The 23359-nt window shown below is 40.8% G+C and overlaps 1 protein-coding gene across 3 annotated transcripts in view; it reads right to left on the bottom strand.

Annotated features, from left to right (window-relative positions):
- Positions 1-6281: 6281 nt before the first annotated feature.
- SACS (sacsin molecular chaperone) overlaps positions 6282-23359 on the bottom strand; it is a 57651-nt gene continuing 40573 nt past the window's right edge. For all 3 annotated transcript variants that reach the window (XM_016192771.2, XM_060194714.1, XM_060194715.1), the window contains one exon: positions 6282-19101. In XM_016192771.2, coding sequence (XP_016048257.1) covers positions 7541-19101 — 11561 coding nt within the window. In that variant the 3' untranslated portion in view covers positions 6282-7540. The remainder of the gene's footprint in view (positions 19102-23359) is intronic.

Genomic DNA, 23359 nt, shown 5'->3' with positions numbered 1-23359 from the left:
GATGATGTCTTGCTTTCTTTAACCCTCAGTACAAACCTTAAAGGTAAGTATTTTTCCTCAAATTACTGGTTACAAAACAGACTCAGAGAGAATGTGAAGGGGGGAGAAGGGGTGGGTGGTGGCACACCTGATTGAGTACATGTTACAGTGTGCAAAGACCTAGGTACAAGCCCCCAATCTCACAGATTGGCTGTGTTCTGGCTGACAGTAACTTAAGCAGCCAATTCTGAGCACAGTCACAAATGCCTAGTTATAGTCCCGCGAAGTTACATGTAGTCTTCTATCTGTAGGGGTAAGGTACACACACAGGGCAGACTATTAAATTCCCATCACCTCCAATAATCTGTCTGTAGATGAACTATACTTTTCTTGAATACTTTATGCCATATAACTTCACTCTTCATTGAAAGTCCAATGTCATGATTTAATGAGGTCTCAGCCTTGGCATTTGAAATAGCTATAGACCAGAATGTTATTTTATTGGCCAAAACAAAAACAAAACAAAAATCAGCCTTTATTTTTTATTATCTTTATTTATTGGATAGAGACAGGCAGAAATCTAGAGGGGAGGGGTGACAGAGAGGGAAAGAGGCAGAGTGACACCTGCAACACTGCTTCACCACTCTCAAAGCTTTCCCCCTGCCAGTGGGGACCAGGGGCTCGAACCTGGGTACTTGTGCATGGTAAGGTATGCACTTAACTAGGTACGCCACCACCCAGCCCCAGCCTTTCTTTCTTTTCTGGTTATAAACCAAATGATGTAGACATGAGCCAAATAATCAAAATCTCAGTTTTAATAGTAAGTTTGATTTGGAGCAAAACAGACTAAAATTTCAAAATAATATTAACCTTTCTCCCCCAAGGAAGAGGTAGGTACAGGTTCCAGACTCCTGCCATCCCACAATGTGAGAGGGGCCCCAGGGGAAGAATGAGTGAATGAATGATAACCATCATACAGCATGCTCGTTCCAGCCAGGCATGGCAAGTCTTTGGAAGTCATAGTTGTAGGAAGTTCTGCAGGTACACACTGCCCGTGGGGTAGACCTGCATCAGGAAACATAGGCTTACCCAACCCCCACAACACCAGGTAGTGCTTGCCACTCCTCTCGTTTATGTCCCCAAGTGCCCTGAGTAGTACACAACTCATTAAATTCATTTCTATTGGCTGTTACCAATGTAATTCTTGAAAACACTGAATGAAACACATCAAGAACAGAAAATGTCAACTGCCTGAAACGAAAGAACATCCGCCCACCCCTAACCCAGCATCAAATCAGACCTGTGAGTGACTTCACTGTTTTATCCTAAGACATTGATTTCAATATCTTATCAACATCCTGCTTGGGTAACTGGCTCACCCCACACTTCCAGAGACTCCTGCTTTGGAAATGGGTTGGAGTGGGTCAACCAGTTAGCTCATTTGGGAGGGTACCTGTTTCACTATGTACTCAACCCAGGTTTGAGCTCAGCTCTCACCACACTGGGGAGAAGAGCTTCAGTGCTATGGCTTCTTTTGCTCTCTCCCTTTGTCTCTATTTCTCTTTAGCTGACCATCCTAGCATCTGAGGCCCTAGTTAGGGAATCCTTGGATTCTCACACAAATATGATGGGCCTAGACCTCTAATGGATCCCTCTCTCCACCATCACTGGTCACTTCCATCAAAAATGCCATCATAAACCCTCTTACAAGTCATCCCAGGACCCTGCCTTCACTGTAAAACAGCAATGCCAGGGATTGCCCCAGGCTCCAAAGAGAGGCTGGGGTCTCCTGCCCTGTCTCTCAAGAAAGACCTGGCCCTGAAATGAGTGCAGCCTGCAGTGTTCCCAGTTGGAGCCATGAACTGCAAGCTCAGACCAATAGGGACTCAGAGGTTACACAGGCTCCTGTGCTAAATATAAATATATATGGGCTCTGGGTCATATGGATAAGGTAAACACTTAATTTTATTCACAGTTTTTTTTTCCAAGATAGGGAACTATTCTCTGCCGTAATAAAACTTTCCCTTTTTATTTCTTAATTATCTTTATTTATTGGATAGAGACAAACAGAAATTGAGAGGAGGGGGGAAGACAGATGAAGCTTTCCCCCTGCAGGTAAGGACCGGAGACTTAAACCCAGGTCCTTGTGCATTGTAACGTGTGCTCAATCAGGTGTGACACCCCCCAGCCCCTCCTTTCTAGCCCTTTTCTCTGTGAAACCCTCTTCTCAGACAATATTCTTGTCCAACTCCATGTTAGCTATCAAACTTAAGAAAAAAACCCATGATAGTCATAGACTCCTAAGAGCATTCCTAGCTTCTTTCCATCCTAAGATCCCTGTCTTCATCTGCACTACTCTTTTTGTTTCCTGTTCACTAATCATTTTGTCCAACTTTATATTTTGCTGCCTTTCAGTCACCAAGTTGCATATTCCATCCTGACTTCTGTGGGTAGATGACCTCACTAATGTATCCTAGAACCTCATCGCCCCAGAGCCCTACCCAACTAGGGAAAGACAGAAACAGGCTGGAGGTATGGATCAACCTGCTAACGCTCATGTCCATCAGAGAAGCCAGAACCTCCACCTTTTGCACTCCAAAAATAAGTTTTATCCATACTCCCAGTGGGGGAGAAATGATAAGTGGAAGATGATCAGGGGGCTCTAAATTCCAACTCCATCAGGACCCAGAGATAGAAGAGAGAAAAAAAAAAAAAAAAAAGGAGGGATATTTGGATGTAGTAATAGGTGTATGTGTGACTTGGAAAGGAAGAGAAGATGGAACCATAGGGGAAAAAGGGGGTGGTGGGGAAATGTATACAAATATAAACAGATACTTGTAGAAATAATAAACACTTATCTCCAACCTCAAGAGAACTGCTGTAGCTTACAGAGGTGAGATTAGGGATTCAGAACTCTCGTGGTGGGAACGGTGTGGAATTGTACTGGTTATCTTGTAATTTTATAAATCAGTATTAAATCACTAACAAAAGAATTTTTAAAAGAAAGCTACATACACATACAGAAAGGCCACATCACTACTCCACCATCCATGGTGCTCCCATGTGGTGCCAAGGCTTGAGCCCAGGACCACACAATTGATAAGGTATGTGCTTTACCAGGTGAGCTCATTTTCAGCCCCAATAGCAAAAACTTTATATATATATATACATATATATGTATATATATATATGTATATATATATATTCCAATGGATGCATGACTTTATTCATTTTTGCCTGAGCCTGACAGCTAAAATGCAGGTGGACTAAAGATATTGTCTGGGGAGATGGTGTCAGAGTTGGAAATAAGACTAGAAAGCTGTATCAGGTAAAAGTATATAAATACCATTAACTATATACCCTATCGATCTAATCTGGGGCCCTATCCAGCACAGGAGCCTGTGTAACCTCTGCATCCCTGTAGGTCTGAGTTCACATTCCACAGTCACAGCTAGGAACATTCTAGACTACCCTCATTTCAGGATCAGTCTTCCCCAAGTAGCAAAGTATGTTGACACAGTCTCCCTTCAGAGAATGGGGCAGTCCCCACCATTGTTGTTCCACATTGAGGGCAAGGTCCTGTAGAGGCCCACAATTGGTTCCATAGTGTTGTTCCTGATGATGACGACCAGCAGTGGTGGAGAGAGAGGTCTGTTAGTGATCTAGGTTCATCATAATTATGTGAGAGTGCCAGATTTCCTTGACTAGGGCCCCAGATGATTGTGTGGCCTGGTAGGGACCAAAAGAGCCATCATTAAAGTATGCCAGTCTTTTGCCCTTATCCAGTTTTTGTAGTCTTTACCTGATAAGGTTAGCCTTAGAGTGGTTGAGGAAAGTGAAGTAGAAAGTAGGTGAGGAGGGTATCTAGATCTAAGTAGAAGCTATTTAATACTTTATAGTGTCTTTTTTTTAGGTTTTTCTACTTTCTTGCTATACTTATTCACTACAAACTACTATGCACTTTTACTTTAAGGTATATATATATGTTCCCCTAACTTATGGATGCATGTGCACATGTGCTCTGTCTCATGGGCTCTGGTCTATATCTAGGTTCTGTGGCTTTGTTAGGAAGTGTGCTACCTTCCTGTAATGGAACTAAGGAGTCCTATGACTTAGGAAAGGTCTCACCAGAGTAATAGAAATGGAGGGTTGACATCCCATGCCTAGCATCTCTGGACACAGTCCAAAGTGAAACATGTTGAGGTGGTGCTGGTTGCATTGATTTGATTGGGCTCAGCAGATGCAGTATCATATGGTATGGATTAAGAGAGGTATCAAGGAAAATGAGCCAGAGGTTCCAAGACTTAGAGAAATATGAGTTTTATAGAGAATGGGGAGGTTCCTGTTGTCATGGAGTTTAAGAAGGCAATAGATATTGTTATAACCAAGTTATTTGGAAATTTGGTTTACAAATCCATGCTTAGGATTTGCTATATACCACATTAGACCTTACCATGATTTACATCATTTAATGCTATTTACAAATAACTGTATCTTATATACTGACAAGACCAGTTGCTTCTGTTTTCCCTGGTCTAAGATTATAGGTGATTTAATATTTCAAAAAAAAAGCCAATATTAGAAATGTACTAACAATTCAAGCCCACTGTTAAAATTCAATCAGGTTGCCAATTTGATACTCTAAGTGCTTAAACTGAAGGAATATATACTCAGAACTGGGGTCTATGCATCAAAAAGTTTGAGACATTCAATCCATAAATAAGCTTCCTAGCTTTTTGCAAGATGGAGACCTCCCAAAACTCATCTGCTCTTCCTCAAAACTCATCCTTTAGGTTCATGATTAGTCAACAATTTGTTCTGCTTTCTATCTTACTGCTTTTCAACCACCAAGTTGCAGATGCTACCATGATGCCAACCTGACTTCCCTAGGCAGACAAACTCATCTATTTTTCCTGGAACCCACCTCTCCAGAACCCTGCCCCAAGGGAAAGAGAGGGACAGTTTGGGAGTATGCATTGACCTGCCAATGCCCATGTCCAGTGGAGAAGCAATTACAGAAGCCAGAACCTTCCACCTTCTGCACCCCTTAATGATCCTGGGTCCACACTCCCAGGGTAATAAATAGGAAAGTTTCTAATGGAGGAGATGAGATTTGGAACTCTGGTGGTGGAAATTGTATGGAATTGTACCCCTCTTATTCAGTGGACTTGTCGATCATAATTAAATCAATTAAAAAAATTGATTGGGTGAAAATATTCAATATCCTTGTTAGAAATGAGTGCGTACTGAAATTTATACTTATCTACATCTATTTATATTGTTTATATATTAAAATTTCCCATTGACTATCCTGATAATAATAAAAATTTATTGGGGGATTTAATGGTTTACAGTAAGCAGTAAATATAGTTGTTGGTACATGTGTAAAAAAAAAATCTGAAAACAGTTTTCTGCAAAACACTCTAACCCTCTTGCCTAGGTTCCCCTCCACCATAGTGCACCAGGACCTAAGAGCACCCTTCAACCCCCAGAGTCTCTTTATTTTGGTCCAGTACTTTTAAACAAAGTTCCAGGAAGCTGAAAGCCCAGGATTAGAACAGAGAAATCCATGATCTGCTCTGTCAAGTTAAAGACTTGCTCCTCATTCATAATAATGAGCATTTGCTCTCTGTAAGGGCTGAATGAATCAGTACCACACAAGAAGGTCTCCCTTGTGGCAAAGGAAATAGCACATCCACCTACAGGAAAGACACACTGAACGAAGCTACTTCCAAACATATACACTATAAACATAATAACTCCACTCTAACCAGGGTCACATTTGCTTACTTAGCATATACATATACATCTGCATATTTATTACAGTATTGCCCCACCCAAAGATGAAACTCTAGGTCAGCAGATACTGAATAAAACTTGGCATACACCAAATGTTTTCTATCCATTAATGGAAAAGAAAGCTACTAAAATTCTAGCATGAAATATAGAGAAAAAGTCCCAATATTTCCAATGAGGGCATACACATATATCAAACAAGTATAAAAATATCACATTTGGTGTGTGTGTCTATGTGGTTGAGGGCCTGCACATGCACAATTTCATTGCACTCAAGATGACTGTTTCACTCAAACAGACAAGATGGTCTGGGATTGGAGAAGTGTCGCCAAAACACAAGATCAAGAGCTTCCTCCCCCAGTTCCATGGCACTCTCATATGGTGCTAGGGCTCAAACCTGGGCCACATCTACAGCAAAGCATATACCCACTACCAGGTAAGCTATCATTCCAGTTCACATTTGAATTTCAATGAACATCTTCAAAGGAAATACTAGTTACAATGACTTCATATGTACATTTCCTTTATTAAAATTATGGCACTTAAAATAACAGAAGAAATAATCAGATGGCTCCAAACCCAGAAGCAATTGTGGAGGCAAAACATTCCTTATTACCAATAAAAATTAAAAAGTTTTTACATGTTCCATAAGCCCTTAACTGTATATTATATTTAGCATCATGTACAGCCAGCACACGGATATAAATTATTGATTATTACCTTTCTTCTATACTCTGCAAAGCAATTATGTTGAGAAAGGATAGCAGGACACTCAGATATGATGAAAATCCAATGTCAGTTCTGAATCACTCATGGCAACAATACAAACTAATCACTGTTTCAAAGCTATCTAATAGGGTCCTAATGATTTTATCATTTTCAAATTATTTCAAAGTAAATCCCAAAAAAACTCCACTTCATTTTGAAGGACAAAATTTTGTTATATGCAGCACCTTTAGACAACAACAAAAAACTACATCCTGTTCAACCTCACTGTATAAATTAGGACATCTGTGAGAATCACATACATACAGAAAACCAACGTACAGAATTGGCCCTCTGTTGTTTTGGTTGGCAGTTCTCAGAAGCAATGTTAACATCTATTGTCAAGACTCACCTGCCACTCTTCCGAATCTCTATAACCTATCTTCAGGAAATGGGAAGCTTGTAAACATAAAGTGTAAAAAAAAAAATTCAAATAAAAATGGAAAAGGCTACTCAGTGCACCCTAGGAAGTACTAGATGCACACCCTTGATCAAGTTATGTTCAGGACTAAAATGCTGTACCATTTTTGTAGGATTTACTATTGAAGATGTAAAACTACTACACATTATTATCAGATCCAGCTGATAAGAAAAGAATACATCCCAAAGAGGAGCCACTTAATAGATTAGCTCCTTGTGTGTGTATGTGGGTGGGGAGTGAGGGAGAGGTCAGTGATATATCCAGTGTTTCATGAGCTCCTTCCAAACTACCTTGTTGGAAACACAAAATTAACTCTGCCCTAGCCAGAGGCACACAGACCCTCTCCCTCACACTCTGCCAAGCTTTGGCTGGTAAAGTGCAGTTCAATGCTGTGTGATTCCAACTCATCAGACAACTTTGTAGTTAACTACCCGCTTCAGAATGTCAACTTCAGCTGAGATCTTCCGTAGGTATTCCAATCTGTGCTGTGTTTCTGGGTTCCTAGGGAAATGGCAATCAAAATAGCAACCAGTTCACCCATGTCACACACACCAGGATTCACCTCAGCATTCTATGCTGTCACACCTTCTGCTGTATGAAATTCTCCAGTTTGATGATGATGCACGCAGTGCACTCCATCACCCGCATGGCCACCTCAGAAGTGAACCTGTCATTGGGGATCTGGGGGAACGGGAGCAGGTCCGGGTATCTCGTCTTCAGACTGTCCACGCCATAGGCCTCCAATGTGTGCACATCATTGGTGAGCCCTTCCAGTTGCTGGCTGTACTCCTCAATTTTCTGTGCCAGGGCAGCTGGCTTCACATCTTTGTCGGACTTGCCCCTCACGGCGTAGTCAGCTGCAATCAGAGCAAGCTTGGTGGACAGGTAACATTTGAAACACACCCACTCATTGGCGTTTTTGTGAAGATCATTCCTGGCAGCAGAGAAGTTGGCCCTGGCTTGCCTAAGCCACCTCCTGGCTTCGACAGGATTCCCGACCGACTTGAAGGTGGGAGGGACGAAGAAGCGCTGGGAGTAAGCCTGGCCAGCCGTAAATGTACACCTGTCTTTGTTTTGCTGCTGCCGTTCAGATTTGTGGCTTGTTGCTTCCTGGTTCCAAGAGGTATAGAACCTCTGGAAGGAATACTTGTCCGACTGGAAGCGGGATGCTGCTGATGTGGTGAACGTGCGCCTAGAGGTCCGGTCTGCACTCTGGTCAAGAAAGGCCTGCTTCTCTAACCTATTGATCTCATTTTGCAGGTGCTTAAAGACTTCATTGGCCATGTCATGATTCTCGGGGTTTTTGTCCGGGTGCCATTTCAAATACAGCCGCCTAATGATCTTTTTCCTCTCTGATTCTGGCAGCTTCCAGGCCTGCTCCACCACGGATGTCACCTCTTTTAGGATTTCTGGTAGAGAATTTGCCTTCAACTTTTTGGGAGACTGGTGTTTGGAAGAGGAGGGCCTGTGGCTCTCCTTCCCAGAGAACAGAGGGGGGATGCTCCGCAGCCCAGGTGTCAGTAGCTCTGTGGGGCTGGTGGGAGTAGAAGGGGCACTGTCTCTGCTTTGGGAGCTCTCCTCGGGCCTCGAAAACTTATACAAATCAAGAGAGCTGACGATTTTATACTCACTGTAACCAATATCAATCTGATAGATCTTTCCTAGAAAGCTTGAATTGTCAGCATCCTCTCTTTCAACTTCTTGCACAATGATCGCATATGTGTACGTTGGCTGGTATGAGCCGTAGATATCACCACCCTCAGCATCAACAAGGTATCCAACATATTCTCCCGGGTAGAATACATTCATGGGGTCCATCAGCAGAGTGTAATGGATTTCAGCAGGTATTGGTGTGCCAGGCATTGGAAGTTCCAGTTTGGAGGGTTCAGAAGAGTCATATTTCACCCCCAAACTGTCAAGTTTCTCACTGAGCCTATAAATGTCATTGCAACCAAGCATAGCAATTAAATATGAAGTGTCCGAAATCAGATTGTCAGTGGCTGACTTCAGTGTCATGGCTAATGCTAGAAGGAAGTTGATGTCTTTACTGTCCGAATGCTGGATATAGAGGAGGATAACCGCATTCCCAAATCGCTTCAAGAATGCAAAGGTCTCGCTCCTGCTGTGAGGGATGGGGTTGAAGCCTTTGACTCTCAATGTTGTCTGGAGCTTTTCAAAGCAGGAGACTTTGAGTCCTTCTCGGAGGGCCTTGCAAAGCCTTATGGCTTTCTCCTCATTGGCCAGGAATGCATTGTCATTCTCATGCTTCATGATTCTAATGAGTCCTGTGATGAACTGTTCAGAAGATAAGAGTAACTGGAGCCTTCCCTGGAGAGAGCACAGTGCTCCAAACTGACAGACCTTGGGTGTTTCTTCATCCAATTGTTCCTCAAGTATACTGCTCAGTAAGCGAGGCCTGAGTTTTTGGGGGAAAAGCATTATTAACTTTGTATGAAACCCATGGTCTTTTCCCAAGTAGCACTGGCTGAGATCCACCAACATCTGCACACCAATGTTCCCCTGGATTCTACTTTTGTAGTGGGGTGCATCGTCAAACACCAGGATGCTTGACTTGACCAACCTTCCATCCTGGCTGGGGAGGTGAAGTGCAAGGTCTCGAACATTCTCAAGGTCACTCCTCACTTTGACTGAATCATTCTGAAGACTCTTGAACAAGCCAGAAACGACTCTCTTAACTGTACGCATTTCATTGGGATCCAACTGTTTCCCTTCGGAGTTTTTGAAGATGCGGCTCAACACTTCCACGTATTGCTTAGTGGAAATTATATCTTCCGTACCTAGAAGTTTGAACAGTTGGTGGAATGTGCCCAGTTCTAAAGGTAGCTTGTATAAGTAAGGCTTGAAATCAGATTCATATTCTAGGTTTATCACAACCTCCTCAGGCTTCAGAAGTTTCCAGCCATCTTCTACCATCACAAAAGCAACACCCCGAAGTTGAAAACGAAACTCTCTTTTCTCAGCACTGAGAAACTCATATATGCTCCTTAAAACCTTAGCTCTAGTCTTGACCATTTCTTCATCCAAAGTTGTTATGTTGCAAATGTTTCTACAGTTATTAATGACCTTATCAAGTGGAGGGTCCAGATTAACATTAAGCATACTTAAAACTTGCTCAAGCTGTTCTTGTGGACCAAGGTCACTACCTTCTTGTTCTCTGATACTCAGGGGTGTGGCTTTTTCTGGAAGGATAGGACAGGATGTCCATAACAACTGGAGCACATCACACTGCTTGAATTTCGGATTCACCTGTGCTCCATTAAACTTTATAAGAGGTAGTGTTCCATTTACCTCTTGATATTGAGGATGGAATCTAATGAATTCAGCAGGGGCCCGCTCAGGACACAAGAATGGTATTAAAGACAGTTCTTTGAGAAAATTTCCAGATAGCAAATCCATTCTTTCCTGAAATATATGCTGGAGAAGGATATCAACTGTATTTTGCAATGTTTCTTTAGACCAGTTTTCTGTATTTGCTCTCACACTGATCTCCTTAGCAAACTGTAACAACTGTTGCTGGGAAAGGATGTATTTTAGACCAATGTTTCTTAAGAACTCTACCCAGGATGTCATAAAGGCAACCTGATTCTTGGGTTTGATAAGCTGTTCCAATTTTTTAAAGAAATCCTTAGGGATAAAACACTTTTCAGGAAGCATCACCTCAAAAACTCTTATAGTTCGATCATAGAAATGCTTTGCTGGCTTTAATCGACTATTGGCATCGTGGATTACTAATAAGGTTTCCAGCTTTTCAAAAAGTTGTTCCTTAATCTCTGATGATTCCTCAATGCTCGATAATCTAGTCTTAATATAGATCAGATGCTCTAGTTTTGCATCATAAGATAGGTTTTCAATCTTTGGTAAAAGATGCTTCAGATAGACTTCAAGGTCATCTACAGGTACACACCCGAGCACCTCATAGAGCTCTTTCAAGTGTATTTTTTCTTCAAGAAATGCAGATGGTGATGACTGTGTCCATTTTTCTACTTCAGCTGAAGGAATGCTTTTTGTAAGTACATAGCTTGTCCCAAATTTGGCAATGCTCATATAGCGGCCACTGATGGACTTATAGCATGGAAGTGACTTTAAAATCTTAATGTCATCTTGGGACATCAAGTGGTTCAGATTGCAGTTGAAATACATCAAAAGGGCTTCAAAGTCACTTTCGACTAATTTCTCAGTTCTAAACGTTGACGTTTGGACCATGTGATGAACAGCCTTCAAAATGCTAGTGGGGCTTTCTATGTTGGCTGTGTGGCATGACAGCAGTGGGACAAATGCACTGTCTTTGGAACATATTTTGTTCAAGGCGAGCTGAATGCAACCAGCTTTCATGAGAGTGTGGAAGACTTTGTCACTTTGAGCATTGGGGAAGACGGCAATGTGCATAAGGCTCAGTGGAAGCAGAACATCCCCTTCAGGAACCACAAGATGGTTGGAGGATACAGTAAACTTGATTCCTGGAAGTAGTGCCCAGTCTTTCAGAGTGTCAACAATAACCTCAAATGTTGGTTTCATTTCCTCTTGGTCTTCTTTCACACTTACAGATTCACTGATGAAGTGCCATGTGTTCTTAAGCCAGGACTCACTAGCAAAATTCTCTTTCCACTTGGTAAAATTTTTGGTCTTATATTCACGAGGCAAGACAGAGGGAAGCAAATCTGCAAAGCTGGACATTTCAAACACTTTTGCAACTTTGCAGTTCAGCAAAATGCTACTATACTTCAGGTATAAAGTGTTCATGAACAAGTCCTTGCGAGAGGGAATCAATTCATGGTATGTGGTCAAGAACTTAGCACGCTTCGCATCAAAAGTCTGCAGAACACTGTCCAGGGTAATGAGAAGGGGAAGCCCCTCCACTTCAATTTCACTTTCTTCTGCATCCTTAAAACAATAGTCAACTAATAGCTTCAAACTATGGAAAAGTTTCAGATTCGTCTGCTGGAGACGACATGGCAGCTTTCCAATGTGGCAATTTGTATCAGGAGAGGAGAAAGTCATTAGGAATGCTCTAACATCAGCAGGAGTCACGTAACTCACAGGTATGTCTGCATCAATAAGACAGTGGTACAGGTTTGCAGTTTCATCACAGTTGTACACCAAGTTGAACCCAATTTCCAGGAGGAGGTGCTTCAGTCTGTAGACATTCTCAGCCACTGTTTTGCGTGTGGTAATGTTATAGTCAGCATTTTTCAGGTGTTGCAGTTCATCCTGCAGTAAGTTGTCAAAAAACGGTCTTGTTTTATTGGAAGTAGACATATTGATCCAGGTAATGATAACTGCTGAGTGCAAATCAGAGCCATCAATATTTGGAGCCCGTACAACAGGCAACAGACGCTTCATGTCCTCATGGATACAGCTGTAGAGGGCCTTCACTAGACAGTAAAGGTCTGGTTGCAAGTCAAGCCTGTTCACTGGGAAGAAGGACAGGAATTTCTTTAAAGTGTCCTTCACAACATGAATAGGGGTGTTCTGCAAAACAGACAGTGTTGGATCAGAACCAGGGAAATAGCGCTTTTTCAGCTGAATCAGTAACTCAACATATGCAGGGGCTATGAGTGCTGTCATCAAGCTGTTGTTCCAGTCACTCCGAACACCCACCCCATTGTCATCCCGCCACAAGTTTCTTCTGGCTGAGTCTAGAGCAAAGTGGCCATTCACATGAAAGGGTAAGCCTGTTTCTAAGGAGAGGGGCAAAAAGCAGAAGACCCTGTGGGGCTTTTTATAATTGTGGGTAATGCAGGCAGCCACTCCACCTCGTGGGAAGAGAGTAATGTCTTGGTTCTTGTGAGCTGATATCACACTCTTAGAGACTTTTTCCATGCTGGAAAAACCTGATCTATTACATATCAGCCATGTAGTAAGGTTGCCTTCAGTGTCCTCGGTGTCCATAGTGTAGGTTATCTGTTGAACTGGTATGTCTTTAAGCTGCCTCTTTTTGGTGACGCTATCAATTACAGATGCATGGAACTGCTTCCTTTTCAGTCGGTCTCCATCCGTGATTTTGCCCTTCACAGAATACAGCACATTGAGAGCCCCCGTAGCTTTGTCTATTTCACAAATAGAGATTTTTTCCATATGATTTAGAAACATTAAAAGCTCTGCACCATCTGAGCGCAGTTTGTCCAGAAGGTTCTGGACCATTCTGTCTGATGATGGAACTGATGAAATTTCTGAGACTTTCGCCATTTCTGCATTGCGAAGGGGAAACCTAAACATGGTGCAATTATCCAGCTTAAAGTGGCTTCCCAAGTAAAGATCCAGAACGTCTGAGAACTGTGTCCTAAAATCTACATCCAGATCTCGAAACATACGCCCAGGGCTAACAGATGTGGCTCCTGGTGCATACCTGGCATGAGGGTCAAAAATGCACAGGATGTCATTGCCAGAAATAAAAGAAGGGCAGTCTGTAATATGGTACACAGAATTGAATCCTATTCCATACTGTCCTGTTTTACAAGGATTTCCTTCCTTGGTACCCTTGCCTAGGTTCTGAATTCCTCTGACATCATCTTCCGTAAAAGGCTGGTTATTATACACACAGAGTGCAGGTCCCTGCAGTGGTGCCCATTTATCATCGAATATCCTATCAACTGGGTGCTGTCGTGGATCAAACACAAAGCAGATCTCTGTGGCCTTTGCATCATCAGCATTCTGAAGCAGTTCTTTCAACATTTCTTTTTCTGAAGGATAGGCATTAAGGATGCTCTTGATTCTACTGGTCAATTTTTCTTTCTGGCCAAATTCTGTGCCAAGTGTTGTAAAACAGATATTGGAGGCATACCTTTCTAAGGCTTTGTGTCGCTTTGGCACTGCTCCTAGTTTCACAGCTACTTCCCTGGGTATGTCAGCATGACAATATTTCACAGAGCTATCCTTTACTTTTATCCAGGGGCAATCATTATAGCATAAAGATTTAGCAGGAAGAAGCTTAAGGTTAGTATCTGGCAACAATATTTTACCATAATTTTTCTCACAAAATTCTTGTTTCTTTTCTCTGATGAGACTCCATATCCCTTCACTAATTATTCTCCGACAAAGCTGAAAATTCTCTTCTGTTATTTGCTTTGATCCCTTTTCTTGATCAATAGCTTCCAAAACAAGGGCAAAATCCTCAACAGAAAATGACTGCCTCACACCCACACTTTCAAAAAGTTCACGAAAATTATTCTTATATTTATTAGGCAACTGATAAAGGTATGGTGCTGCTTCAAAATTCAAATGGAAAGAGACCTTTTCTGAATCAACATAGGCATTCTCAACTAGGATGAAGCAAAAGAGTTTCAGCTTTTCAGTTATTGCCAGCTTAGTGACCTCATTTTGCAGCATGGCTTCATGAAGGTATTTGTAACAAGCATTTGTGATGTTCTCCTGGTACAATGTAATCCCATCATCAACAGATCTAGCAACTTCTTTTAATTGGTTTACCACCAGATCAACTGTTGGTTTTCTCAGTAAGCCCAAAAACTCCTTCACAGCCAGTGGCACAGAACCACAGCCTCTGAAGGAATGTGAATTTTCATTTAGAATTGGCTGCAAAAGGCAAACTATGTCTTGATGCTCAGCTGTATAAAGATCAGTTGCTGCAAACATGGTTTCAGGCTTAAAGCTGTTGCCTTTCCAGTTCAAAGAGAAACCCGCTGGCTTGGTTAGAAATGGAAGAAAGGGGATTGTTTGATATTTTGCAGCAAAATCCTTTGCTCTGGGATCCCTGATTTTCAGTTTCTCATCAATAAGGCTGAGGAGGATGCTACTTCGCAGGCAAGCAGAAGCATGATCACTTTTGTTAATTTCAGCTACAGACTCTGCACGTTCGAGCATGTCATCCCACAAGATGTCATCTTTTGCCATGCCTAGCTGAACCAGTTTAATCAAGATAATGGGGTTGAGATAGTCCTGGGTAGAGCCATAAGGAAATCGCCCATCTGTGGTGTCAAATAACTTTGCAACTCGTCCTTCAGGATGGATGAGTCTTGATGGTAAGACCAAAGGATGGCCCTCCAATGAGCAAGGAATGCAGGGAGTAACACGGAGAATCCCTGAGAACTCATCGAGCTTTTCATTAAGCACAAAGCTCATTAAAGGATCTCTGAGTTCGGCTTCAATTTCCTGAATATTTGGAAAAAACACTTCTGAAAAAAACTGTCTCTCTGAAAATGTGTTTTCAAGCAGTATATGTTTGCAGCCAGCTTCTTCAAATCCTAATTTTACTGAGGAAGGAAGTTCAACAGCACACAGGTTTTTTGACCCAGTTTTCTTAAGATATTTCAAAAATATCTTGAAGGCTGCTGGGCCAACATCTTTTCTTTTAAGGATAGAATCATCTAGAAATCTCACATTTTTCATGGACACCCATGTCGAACCATCAGAGAAGACCCGGGTCAGTTCTTTCCCTTTTCCATGAGCTATGTCTTCATAAAAACCTTGACAAATCACAGAAAAGTCATCATGCACTGAGTCAGGATCAGGCCACACTACATAATAAGTATAATCAACTAGCTCTCCGCTGATGGCCAGGTCACGCAGGACACAAAGTGCCTCTAAGTATGCTTTCACGATGACATGTCTCATGAAAGTGGTATTCCACCGCCCTTTTGTGTCTGTCTTCCAGATTTCTTTTCTATTTGAGGTGACTGCAAAGCACCCATTTATGTGGACTGGAAGGCCTGTTCTTATTCTTAAAGGTAGGTAGCAGAATACTTCTCCAGTGTGTGCCTTCACAGTCCACTTCTGATCTTGGATTTCAGACAGGAGAACTCCTACTGCTCCACAAGGAACCAACCCTAGTCTTCTGCCACTTTCACTCAGAGAAAACTTCAGAGCCTCTCCTATGTCCATGCAGGTACAAATAAGCCACGTGGTACAATCCACTGTCTTCTGTGGCAACTCGTCTGATGGCTTTTTTGACTGGCCAGACTTAGCCATCTCAAAGAGAGCAACTGGATCATCATCAGGCCCTCTAAAAAGTGGCGACTGTAAATCGGCAATCCTTCTGAATACATGATGGAACTCTTCCACTGTGATCTGAAGAATGCAGGAGGACTTTGGTGCATCTGCAGGAAGCTTCTTATTACTGGTGCTGCAAGTCTTCATGAGCTTAGCAGCTTCTTTCAAAACACTTAGGACAGGTGCATTTAATGCTTTGGAAGGGCAGGGATTTTTTTTTATTATTATCGTATCTTGTGCTAAGTTGGGATTGGCTTCCTCTATTTTCAAGTACTTCAAATACATTGAATTTACACTCTGAGTGAAAATGATAAGCCGGTGTCCACAGAGACTAAATTCATCCACGAGAGAATAAATATCTGCTGTATTATAGCAGGTACTGCTAACTTCACTCACTTTTGCTTCCTGTTGGGTTCTAAAAGATAGTCGGAAAAGAGTTCCATTGTAGCTATATGGTGCTTCTACAGACAAAGGTAACTGACAGCCAAATACATCAATAAACGGTTTGAACTGGTTAGGAAATTTCCGAAGTCTTTTCTGCTGTTTACTCCAATTAATTTTGATCCCAGGGTTAGACTTGTCCTTAATGTGTTTGCTGATATGGTTTATATTTGGATCAAACATTATCATGAATTCTCGACTCATAATAATAGGAATGTCAGTGATATGATACACAGAATTAAACCCAAGGCCAAATTTCCCAACTTTGTCAACTTCTCCTCTTTTTAAAGATTCTCCTAATCTAGTTATGTTCACAAAATCTGAATCAGAGAACTCAGAATTGTTAAATGACCACAAAGCCGGTCCATGACAAGCTGCCATTCCTGGGTCTAAAAGATTCTCTCTGATGTCCATATTTCTTCTCATGTCAATCATGAAACTGCATTCTGTTGCATTGGCATCATCAGCATTTTGAAGCAGTTCTTTAAAAATATCTGACACTGAAGGGTATTCTTCCAGAATATTTTTTATCCTTACAGTAAGTGGCTCTCTTTGTCCTGACTGCTCAAATCCCATATTTTCAGGGTTGATCAATCTTGTACTAAGACATGGAACTTTCAACCATTCTGCAGTTTTCATTGGTATATCTTCGTGCACTAAGATGATTGGTTCTACTGAATCTTCCAATATGTCATTAAGATCATCAACTTTGATATCACAGTAACAGCATTCATGAATTGGTTTCATGATGAGTTTAGAAGGATTTCTGCTATGATGTATAGGAACTGGAGTGTTGAGGCTTGCTGGAATCTGATTGCTATACAGCCATCTAATAATATTCAACATAAGATGAAGATTCTGTTTGCTTTCCTGCTCACTGAGATCTTTGTCACTTTTGAGGTATACCTTCTGAATAACCATGGAAATGTGATCTGATGTCAATTCTTCTATTGAGCCACAGACCTTAAACAGCTGGTGGAACTTTGCCATAGTTTTAGGCACACTATGCAAATAAGGCTGAAGGTCCAGATCATGAAATGGTTTTATCACTGCCTGGGCAAGGGAACAAAATTTTTTGCCAGTCCAAACCCATGGGAATTTTAAGGCTCTGAAAGCATCTTTCCCTTCATTTAAATGATCATGCATGAATCCATAAATTTCAAGTAAGATATGCTGGAACTGGTAGTAGTCTTCATCACTGAACATTTTTGAAGTATACCAGTCAACAACAATTTTGAAGTGTTTTAAGACTGCACTGATACTTGGCTTGGTTAAGATCCCCAGTGCTTTTTCCAAGTTGATGTGGATAGTCTCAACAAGAGGAAGAGATGAGCCCACCAGAACTGCATGGGCTACATCACACATGTCTGGTGGTGCACAGAGATGACAGAGATCTCCTTTCCAAACTAAAGAGGCTGGGTAATTTGGAGGCCTCTCCTTATAAGCTGGGATCCACTTCATCTTCTTCAGTGCCATCTTCCCTTCAGGTGTCTGCAGTAGAGTATGATTCTTATTTAAAACAAGCAAGAGTGTTTTGGCTTTCTTTAAAAGAACATCCTGATTTGGATAAGAACTGGCCTGTAAGGCTTCAACTTTCTTTGCCACTTGTATAATGTCCTTCTCTTTGAGACTGCCTTCATTTTTTAAACCAATCTGTCGTAAAGAGTGAAGAATATCTGGTGAGGTAAAGCCTTCAGGTGGGAAACAAGTTGCTTCTTCAAAGGAAAAGAGGTCCTTGAGTACTTCTACATCAGGATCGAAGAGTTCACTGGCTGATACCATCTGCTCAGATGACATCTGAATAAATTTTAATGGTACTAACCAATCAAGGACATTTGGATTCTCATTTTTAAGAGAGGACAGGTTCTCAAGAATCCACAACATAAGGTGTGTGACTTCTTCATGTGAATAAAAAGCATTTTCAATGTCTTTTAAAATAAGCTTTAAGCAACTAGTAGTCTTCAATTTCTCTATTTTCAACATGTTGGCCAAGCGAATAGTAGCTTCATCACTACTATCTATAACTGAAACAGAGAGTCGGAGATCTGGTGGAAGCTTGGCAGTGTGGTGCATAACTTTACAGCCTTTCAGTTTTGTATAGGAGGAAATGCCCTGACCAGATGAATGGTTGATCCGCTTGAATATTGTCAACTCTTGGATTATTCTTTTCTCCTTTTCACTGATATCAGTTAAACTAGCTAAGAACTTTCTCAGGGCATCTTTGTGTGTTGGAAGAAGTGAAGTTACCTGACTGCACAATTTCTGCAGTGGCATCTTCTCCATTATCTGCAAAACAGCACTTGGTAGTGGAGAATGAATATACTTTTTAATAAGTGGATGTTGTATGGAGGCATCTAATTTCTTAAGGACAATCCCTCCAAGTTTTTGTATAATCTCTGCTATAAATTCTGGGAGCTGTGCTTCAGATTCATCGTCTAAAATGACTAATGAGGGAATCCTGAGTCTAATAAGTTCCACACATGCATGGCCTTCTTCTAGGGCAGTTCTGGGGATGAGTGGCATCTCATCAACCAAGGTCAGATCCTCTGAAAAATGTATATAGAGATTCTTCCAGACCATTTTAAGCCAGGAAAGAGATGGGTGATTCTTGCTTTCATCAAATGGATACCACTGAACAATCAGCTCTCGGCCAGGCCAGAATGTATTCATTACTTCTTTGATAAGACGTACAAACCGTTCTGGATTTAGAAGCTGCAGCTGTGTACATGGTCTCCCTGTAAAATAGCAAATATAAATAACATCAGTATATATCATTCTGCTCTATTTCACGTAGCTCTCTAAACTAGAAAGCCACTTAAGTACACTATGAAAATGTCACAGTTCACCATCAGCAGGCTGAAATAATTTCAAAATAACAAAATGGAAAGAACTGACAAACCAATTCCTATTTATAATAACCTGTGGGAAAATTATTTCTCTCTGGAAAGTGTTTATGCATACAATGCGTTTAAATACTTCTGTGGGGCATAAAGACACAAAGCCAGAGAACAGGCAGAGCCAACTCCTAGTCTCTGATGGCAGACCTGAGACTGCCAAGAGCACTGTGTGTGTGTTGGGGGTGGGGGACGCTTTGGGAAGAGGGAGGGAATCCTGTGGTTTGTGGTGGGGGGACACTGACACTTCGGTGGTGGGCCTGGTGTGGCAGCACCTAATTTGGAGAGGTGGGAAATTATATCCCTAAAACATAAAACGGTCCTGTAAATGAGTGTTATCTTAACTTTAAAAATCGTTGCAAGATGAAAATTTCAAGATATTTTTAAGATGCTTTTTTAAAAAATTATTGGGTTGTTGGAAAAGTCACAACATAAAAAATATACACCATAAATTTTCTGACAACCTGATATCTTCTAATTCTATAAACAACATCAGCATGGAAATGTTCTGTGCATAGTTATCCACAAATCAAAGATACACGATCTTCAGATGTCTAACCTTTATATAGGTAGAGGTCACAGAAGTAAGACTTTATTTAAGGGAGTAATTTATAAGCACTGGGGCCAAGTGGTAGTGCACCTGGTAGTGCACATGTTATAATTCGCAAGGACCCAGGTCAAAGCCCCCAGTCCCCACCTACAGGAGGAAGCTTCACAAGGAATGAAGAAGGGCTGCAAATGTTTCTCTCTCCATCTCTTTCTCCCCCATCACTCAATCTCTCTCTGCTCTATCCAAAATTTAAAAAAAAAATTATTAAAAATAAAACACTAGGGGCTGGGTGGTGACACACCTGATTAAGTGCATGTATGCACAAAGACCCAGGATCAAGCTCCAGCCCCCACCTGCAGGGCAAAAGCTTCACAAGCACTGAAGCAATGCTGCTGGTGTCTCTGCCCTTCTCTCTCTCTACTTCCCCCTCCCCCTCAATTTCTCTCTGTTCTATCAAATAAAGTTTAAAAAATAAAAGAATAATAAAATAAAACATTTTTAAAAAAAGTATACGCAGGCACAGCATGAAGCTTTTTCAGCTACTGAATTTTTCTATGGGTCTCAGGCTGCCAGGACAGTGAGAAGGGCAAGAGCACAGGAGTAGGGGACTAAGTCGGAGTAACATTTTCTGAAGCTGAAAAAGGAAAAAGATCCACAGATTCCTGTCTGCTACTAGCTGGATGTGCAAGCGCCATGAGACTTAGACTTCCTGGGACTTAGAATCTCTCACCTGAAGAAGATGGGGAGATTCTAGGTATTAAAATGCTCTATCTGGAGCATGTTCACAATGTCTCTAGGCAGCCATGACCCAGCTACCTCGGTTCAGCAGTGAGTTCTTCAGAGTCCTGGGGTGCTGCAGAAATCCTTCAGAAAAAAGCAACAGCAGGGCTCTGAAAGCAAGGTAGGGCTGTCCACCACCACACAGCTCCACTTAGGAGATTAACCTGACTTTGGGAAGGGTACCTGCTGATTTTTTAACCACTGGTGCAGAAAAGAATGCTTTATTTCTAATTGCATCTTATGTTTCAGAGTATTTATGATACCAACAGAAACAAAATGTGAGAAAAAATAAAACGACCTAAAGGTTGATATTCACCCATAGACAGAGAAATTTAAAAAGCATTCCAAATTTATTCTGTAGAAAATCAAAACTCAACTTTCTCCTTTTATACATATAATAACTATATTCTCAAAACACTAATTTTGAAAAAAAAATATGAGGGCACACATCAGGTTTCTTGAAAATTTTGTATACCACTCTTTTTCAACTAAGGACAGACACCCGTATTTTACTCTTACACATTAGAAAGGTAACTTTAGCATCCACCAAGAACATTATCTTTCTTACTAAAATGACACACTTTGAAATGACTACCACTGAAACTGAAGAAAGGGCAACTTTTAGAAGATGTAAATATCCAAATTCAGGACAACTGTATCTCTTTTTTAAAAGGTATTTTTAAATAATTTTTATTTGTTTATTATTGGATATAGACAGAAAAAAATGAGAGGGGAAGGAGAGATAGAAAGGGAGAGAGAGAGAGAGAGACACCTGTAGCCCTGCTTCACCATTTGTGAAGCTTTCCTTCTGCAGGTGGAGACTAAGGGCTTGAACCTGGGTCCTTGTGCACTGTAATGTGTGCACCACCACCCAGCCCCCAGTTTATGTCTCTATATCACTCAAGGTAAATCAAGTGGCAATGTTTAAGAAATCATCAAGTGTTATCAGTAGTCTGACCAGGATAGCCTTCTTTAGCTTTGAGTCCATTAAAATATAGTTTTATAATTAATTCATAATGATGTTCTAAAAAGGCATTTACTAAAGTAATTATAATAAAATTTCCAAATCATAACTAGGGCATGAGTATTATGTCAAAGGTATAAAAAAGTTAAAAATTGAAATTCAGAACACTCAGAAAACACAAATATGCACTTCACTGTGTTCTTTGTTAATAATTTCCACACAACATGCATTTTTAGAGGCAATTCTTTCTGATATCCTCGCATGGAATTTGGCAATTTGTAAAACATATATCTACTTATGGAAAATTATCTGATATTAAAGTATAAGTGGAATACCAACAACACATACACAAACACAAAAACCACATATAACATGCAATTAAAACAACTACCATGCAGAACTAAAAATCATAACAAAAAATAAAGGAGAGAGAAAATGTAGGAAGATACATTCTCAGTATACAAAAGTTTATTCTATTTGCTTTCAGCTTTTAGCCCTAAAGGACAACAGATGTGAACAGAAGAGGGGAAAAAAAGTGACCTGGATTAAATAGTTTTGAAATGATAAAGGACCTCAGGAGACCAGCAAAATTTTTGTAGCACTCAAATAAACAACTTGTGGATAGCCTAGGCTTTAAATTTAGCAACACTGCCAAAAAGTTAACTAGATAGTACTCCACAGGTGGTGAGAAATGGAAAGGTCCTCTCTAAACTATTCTGATTACTTAGACATAATTATGAATAGCTTCTGCTTTACTGTAGATCAGCTCAGAATAATGACATCCACTGAGTAACTGTAAAATTTGTGCTACTTTACTTTTTAAATGTATGTACACATTCTATACATTTACACAATCAGTACTAACATTGAGAAATATTCTCAACATGGATGGAAATATTATAATAGGGGCCAGGTGGTGGTGTGCCTAGTAAAGCACATACCTTATCGTGAGCAAAGACCTAGGTTCAAGCCCCTGGTCCCCACCTGCAAAGGAGGAAGTTTCATGAGTGGTAAAGTAGTGCTACAGGTATCTTTTTCTCTCTCCCTATCTCTCTGCCTCTCACACTTTCTCAAAGGAAAAAATGGTTGCCTAGAATGGTAGAGTCATCTTGTAGGCACTATGTGATAACTCTAATGGAAAAAAAAATAAACTAACTAAAAACATTTAAAAATTAAAAGATAAAGTTTATTTTAAAGTGTTCCTAACCGTTGTGTATCCTGGGTGCTGTCACTAAACAGTTCACCACACATGACCAGGCTCTCTTGGAGCCACACCCAAATAACTACTTATGACCCCTAAGCTTAGCTGTGGCTCTAGACTCTCCTCAAACAGAATGGCAAAAACAGCTGATGGTGGATGAGTCTAGCAATGCTGTGTTGTGATTTGTAAACACATGTAATAAAAGAAGGCTCAAGTACATGACATACATGATAGAGTCTACTGTCAAGTCTCCAAAGAAAAAAAGCAACACAGAGAAAGGGTGAAGACCTTAAGTGTTAAGTGGTAAACCACTTTAATACAAGCCAGAAACCAAATGTAAGGTTTGTGCATATTATCTGTATCACAATCGAGTGGTTTCTAAATTAATTTTGAAACACCTATAATGAGCTTTAGAAATCAGAATGACTCCAAAGATTTGATTTACTCTACTGTAGTCTCTGATTTTCTAAGTCAGGCATGAACTTGGGGAAAATAATGCAAGCGAGTCAAAGCCTTTTTATTAAAAAAATAAAGATGAAGAAAGTCACTAAATAAAATGCTGCAAGAAAAATCAGCCTTTGCTCCTACTGAGAGCACATTAACT

This window comes from Erinaceus europaeus, chromosome 7 (genome assembly GCF_950295315.1).
Source record: "Erinaceus europaeus chromosome 7, mEriEur2.1, whole genome shotgun sequence".
NCBI lineage: Eukaryota > Metazoa > Chordata > Mammalia > Eulipotyphla > Erinaceidae > Erinaceus > Erinaceus europaeus.
Note: the sequence above shows the minus strand (reverse complement) of the source record. Positions and strands in the feature narration are given on the sequence as shown.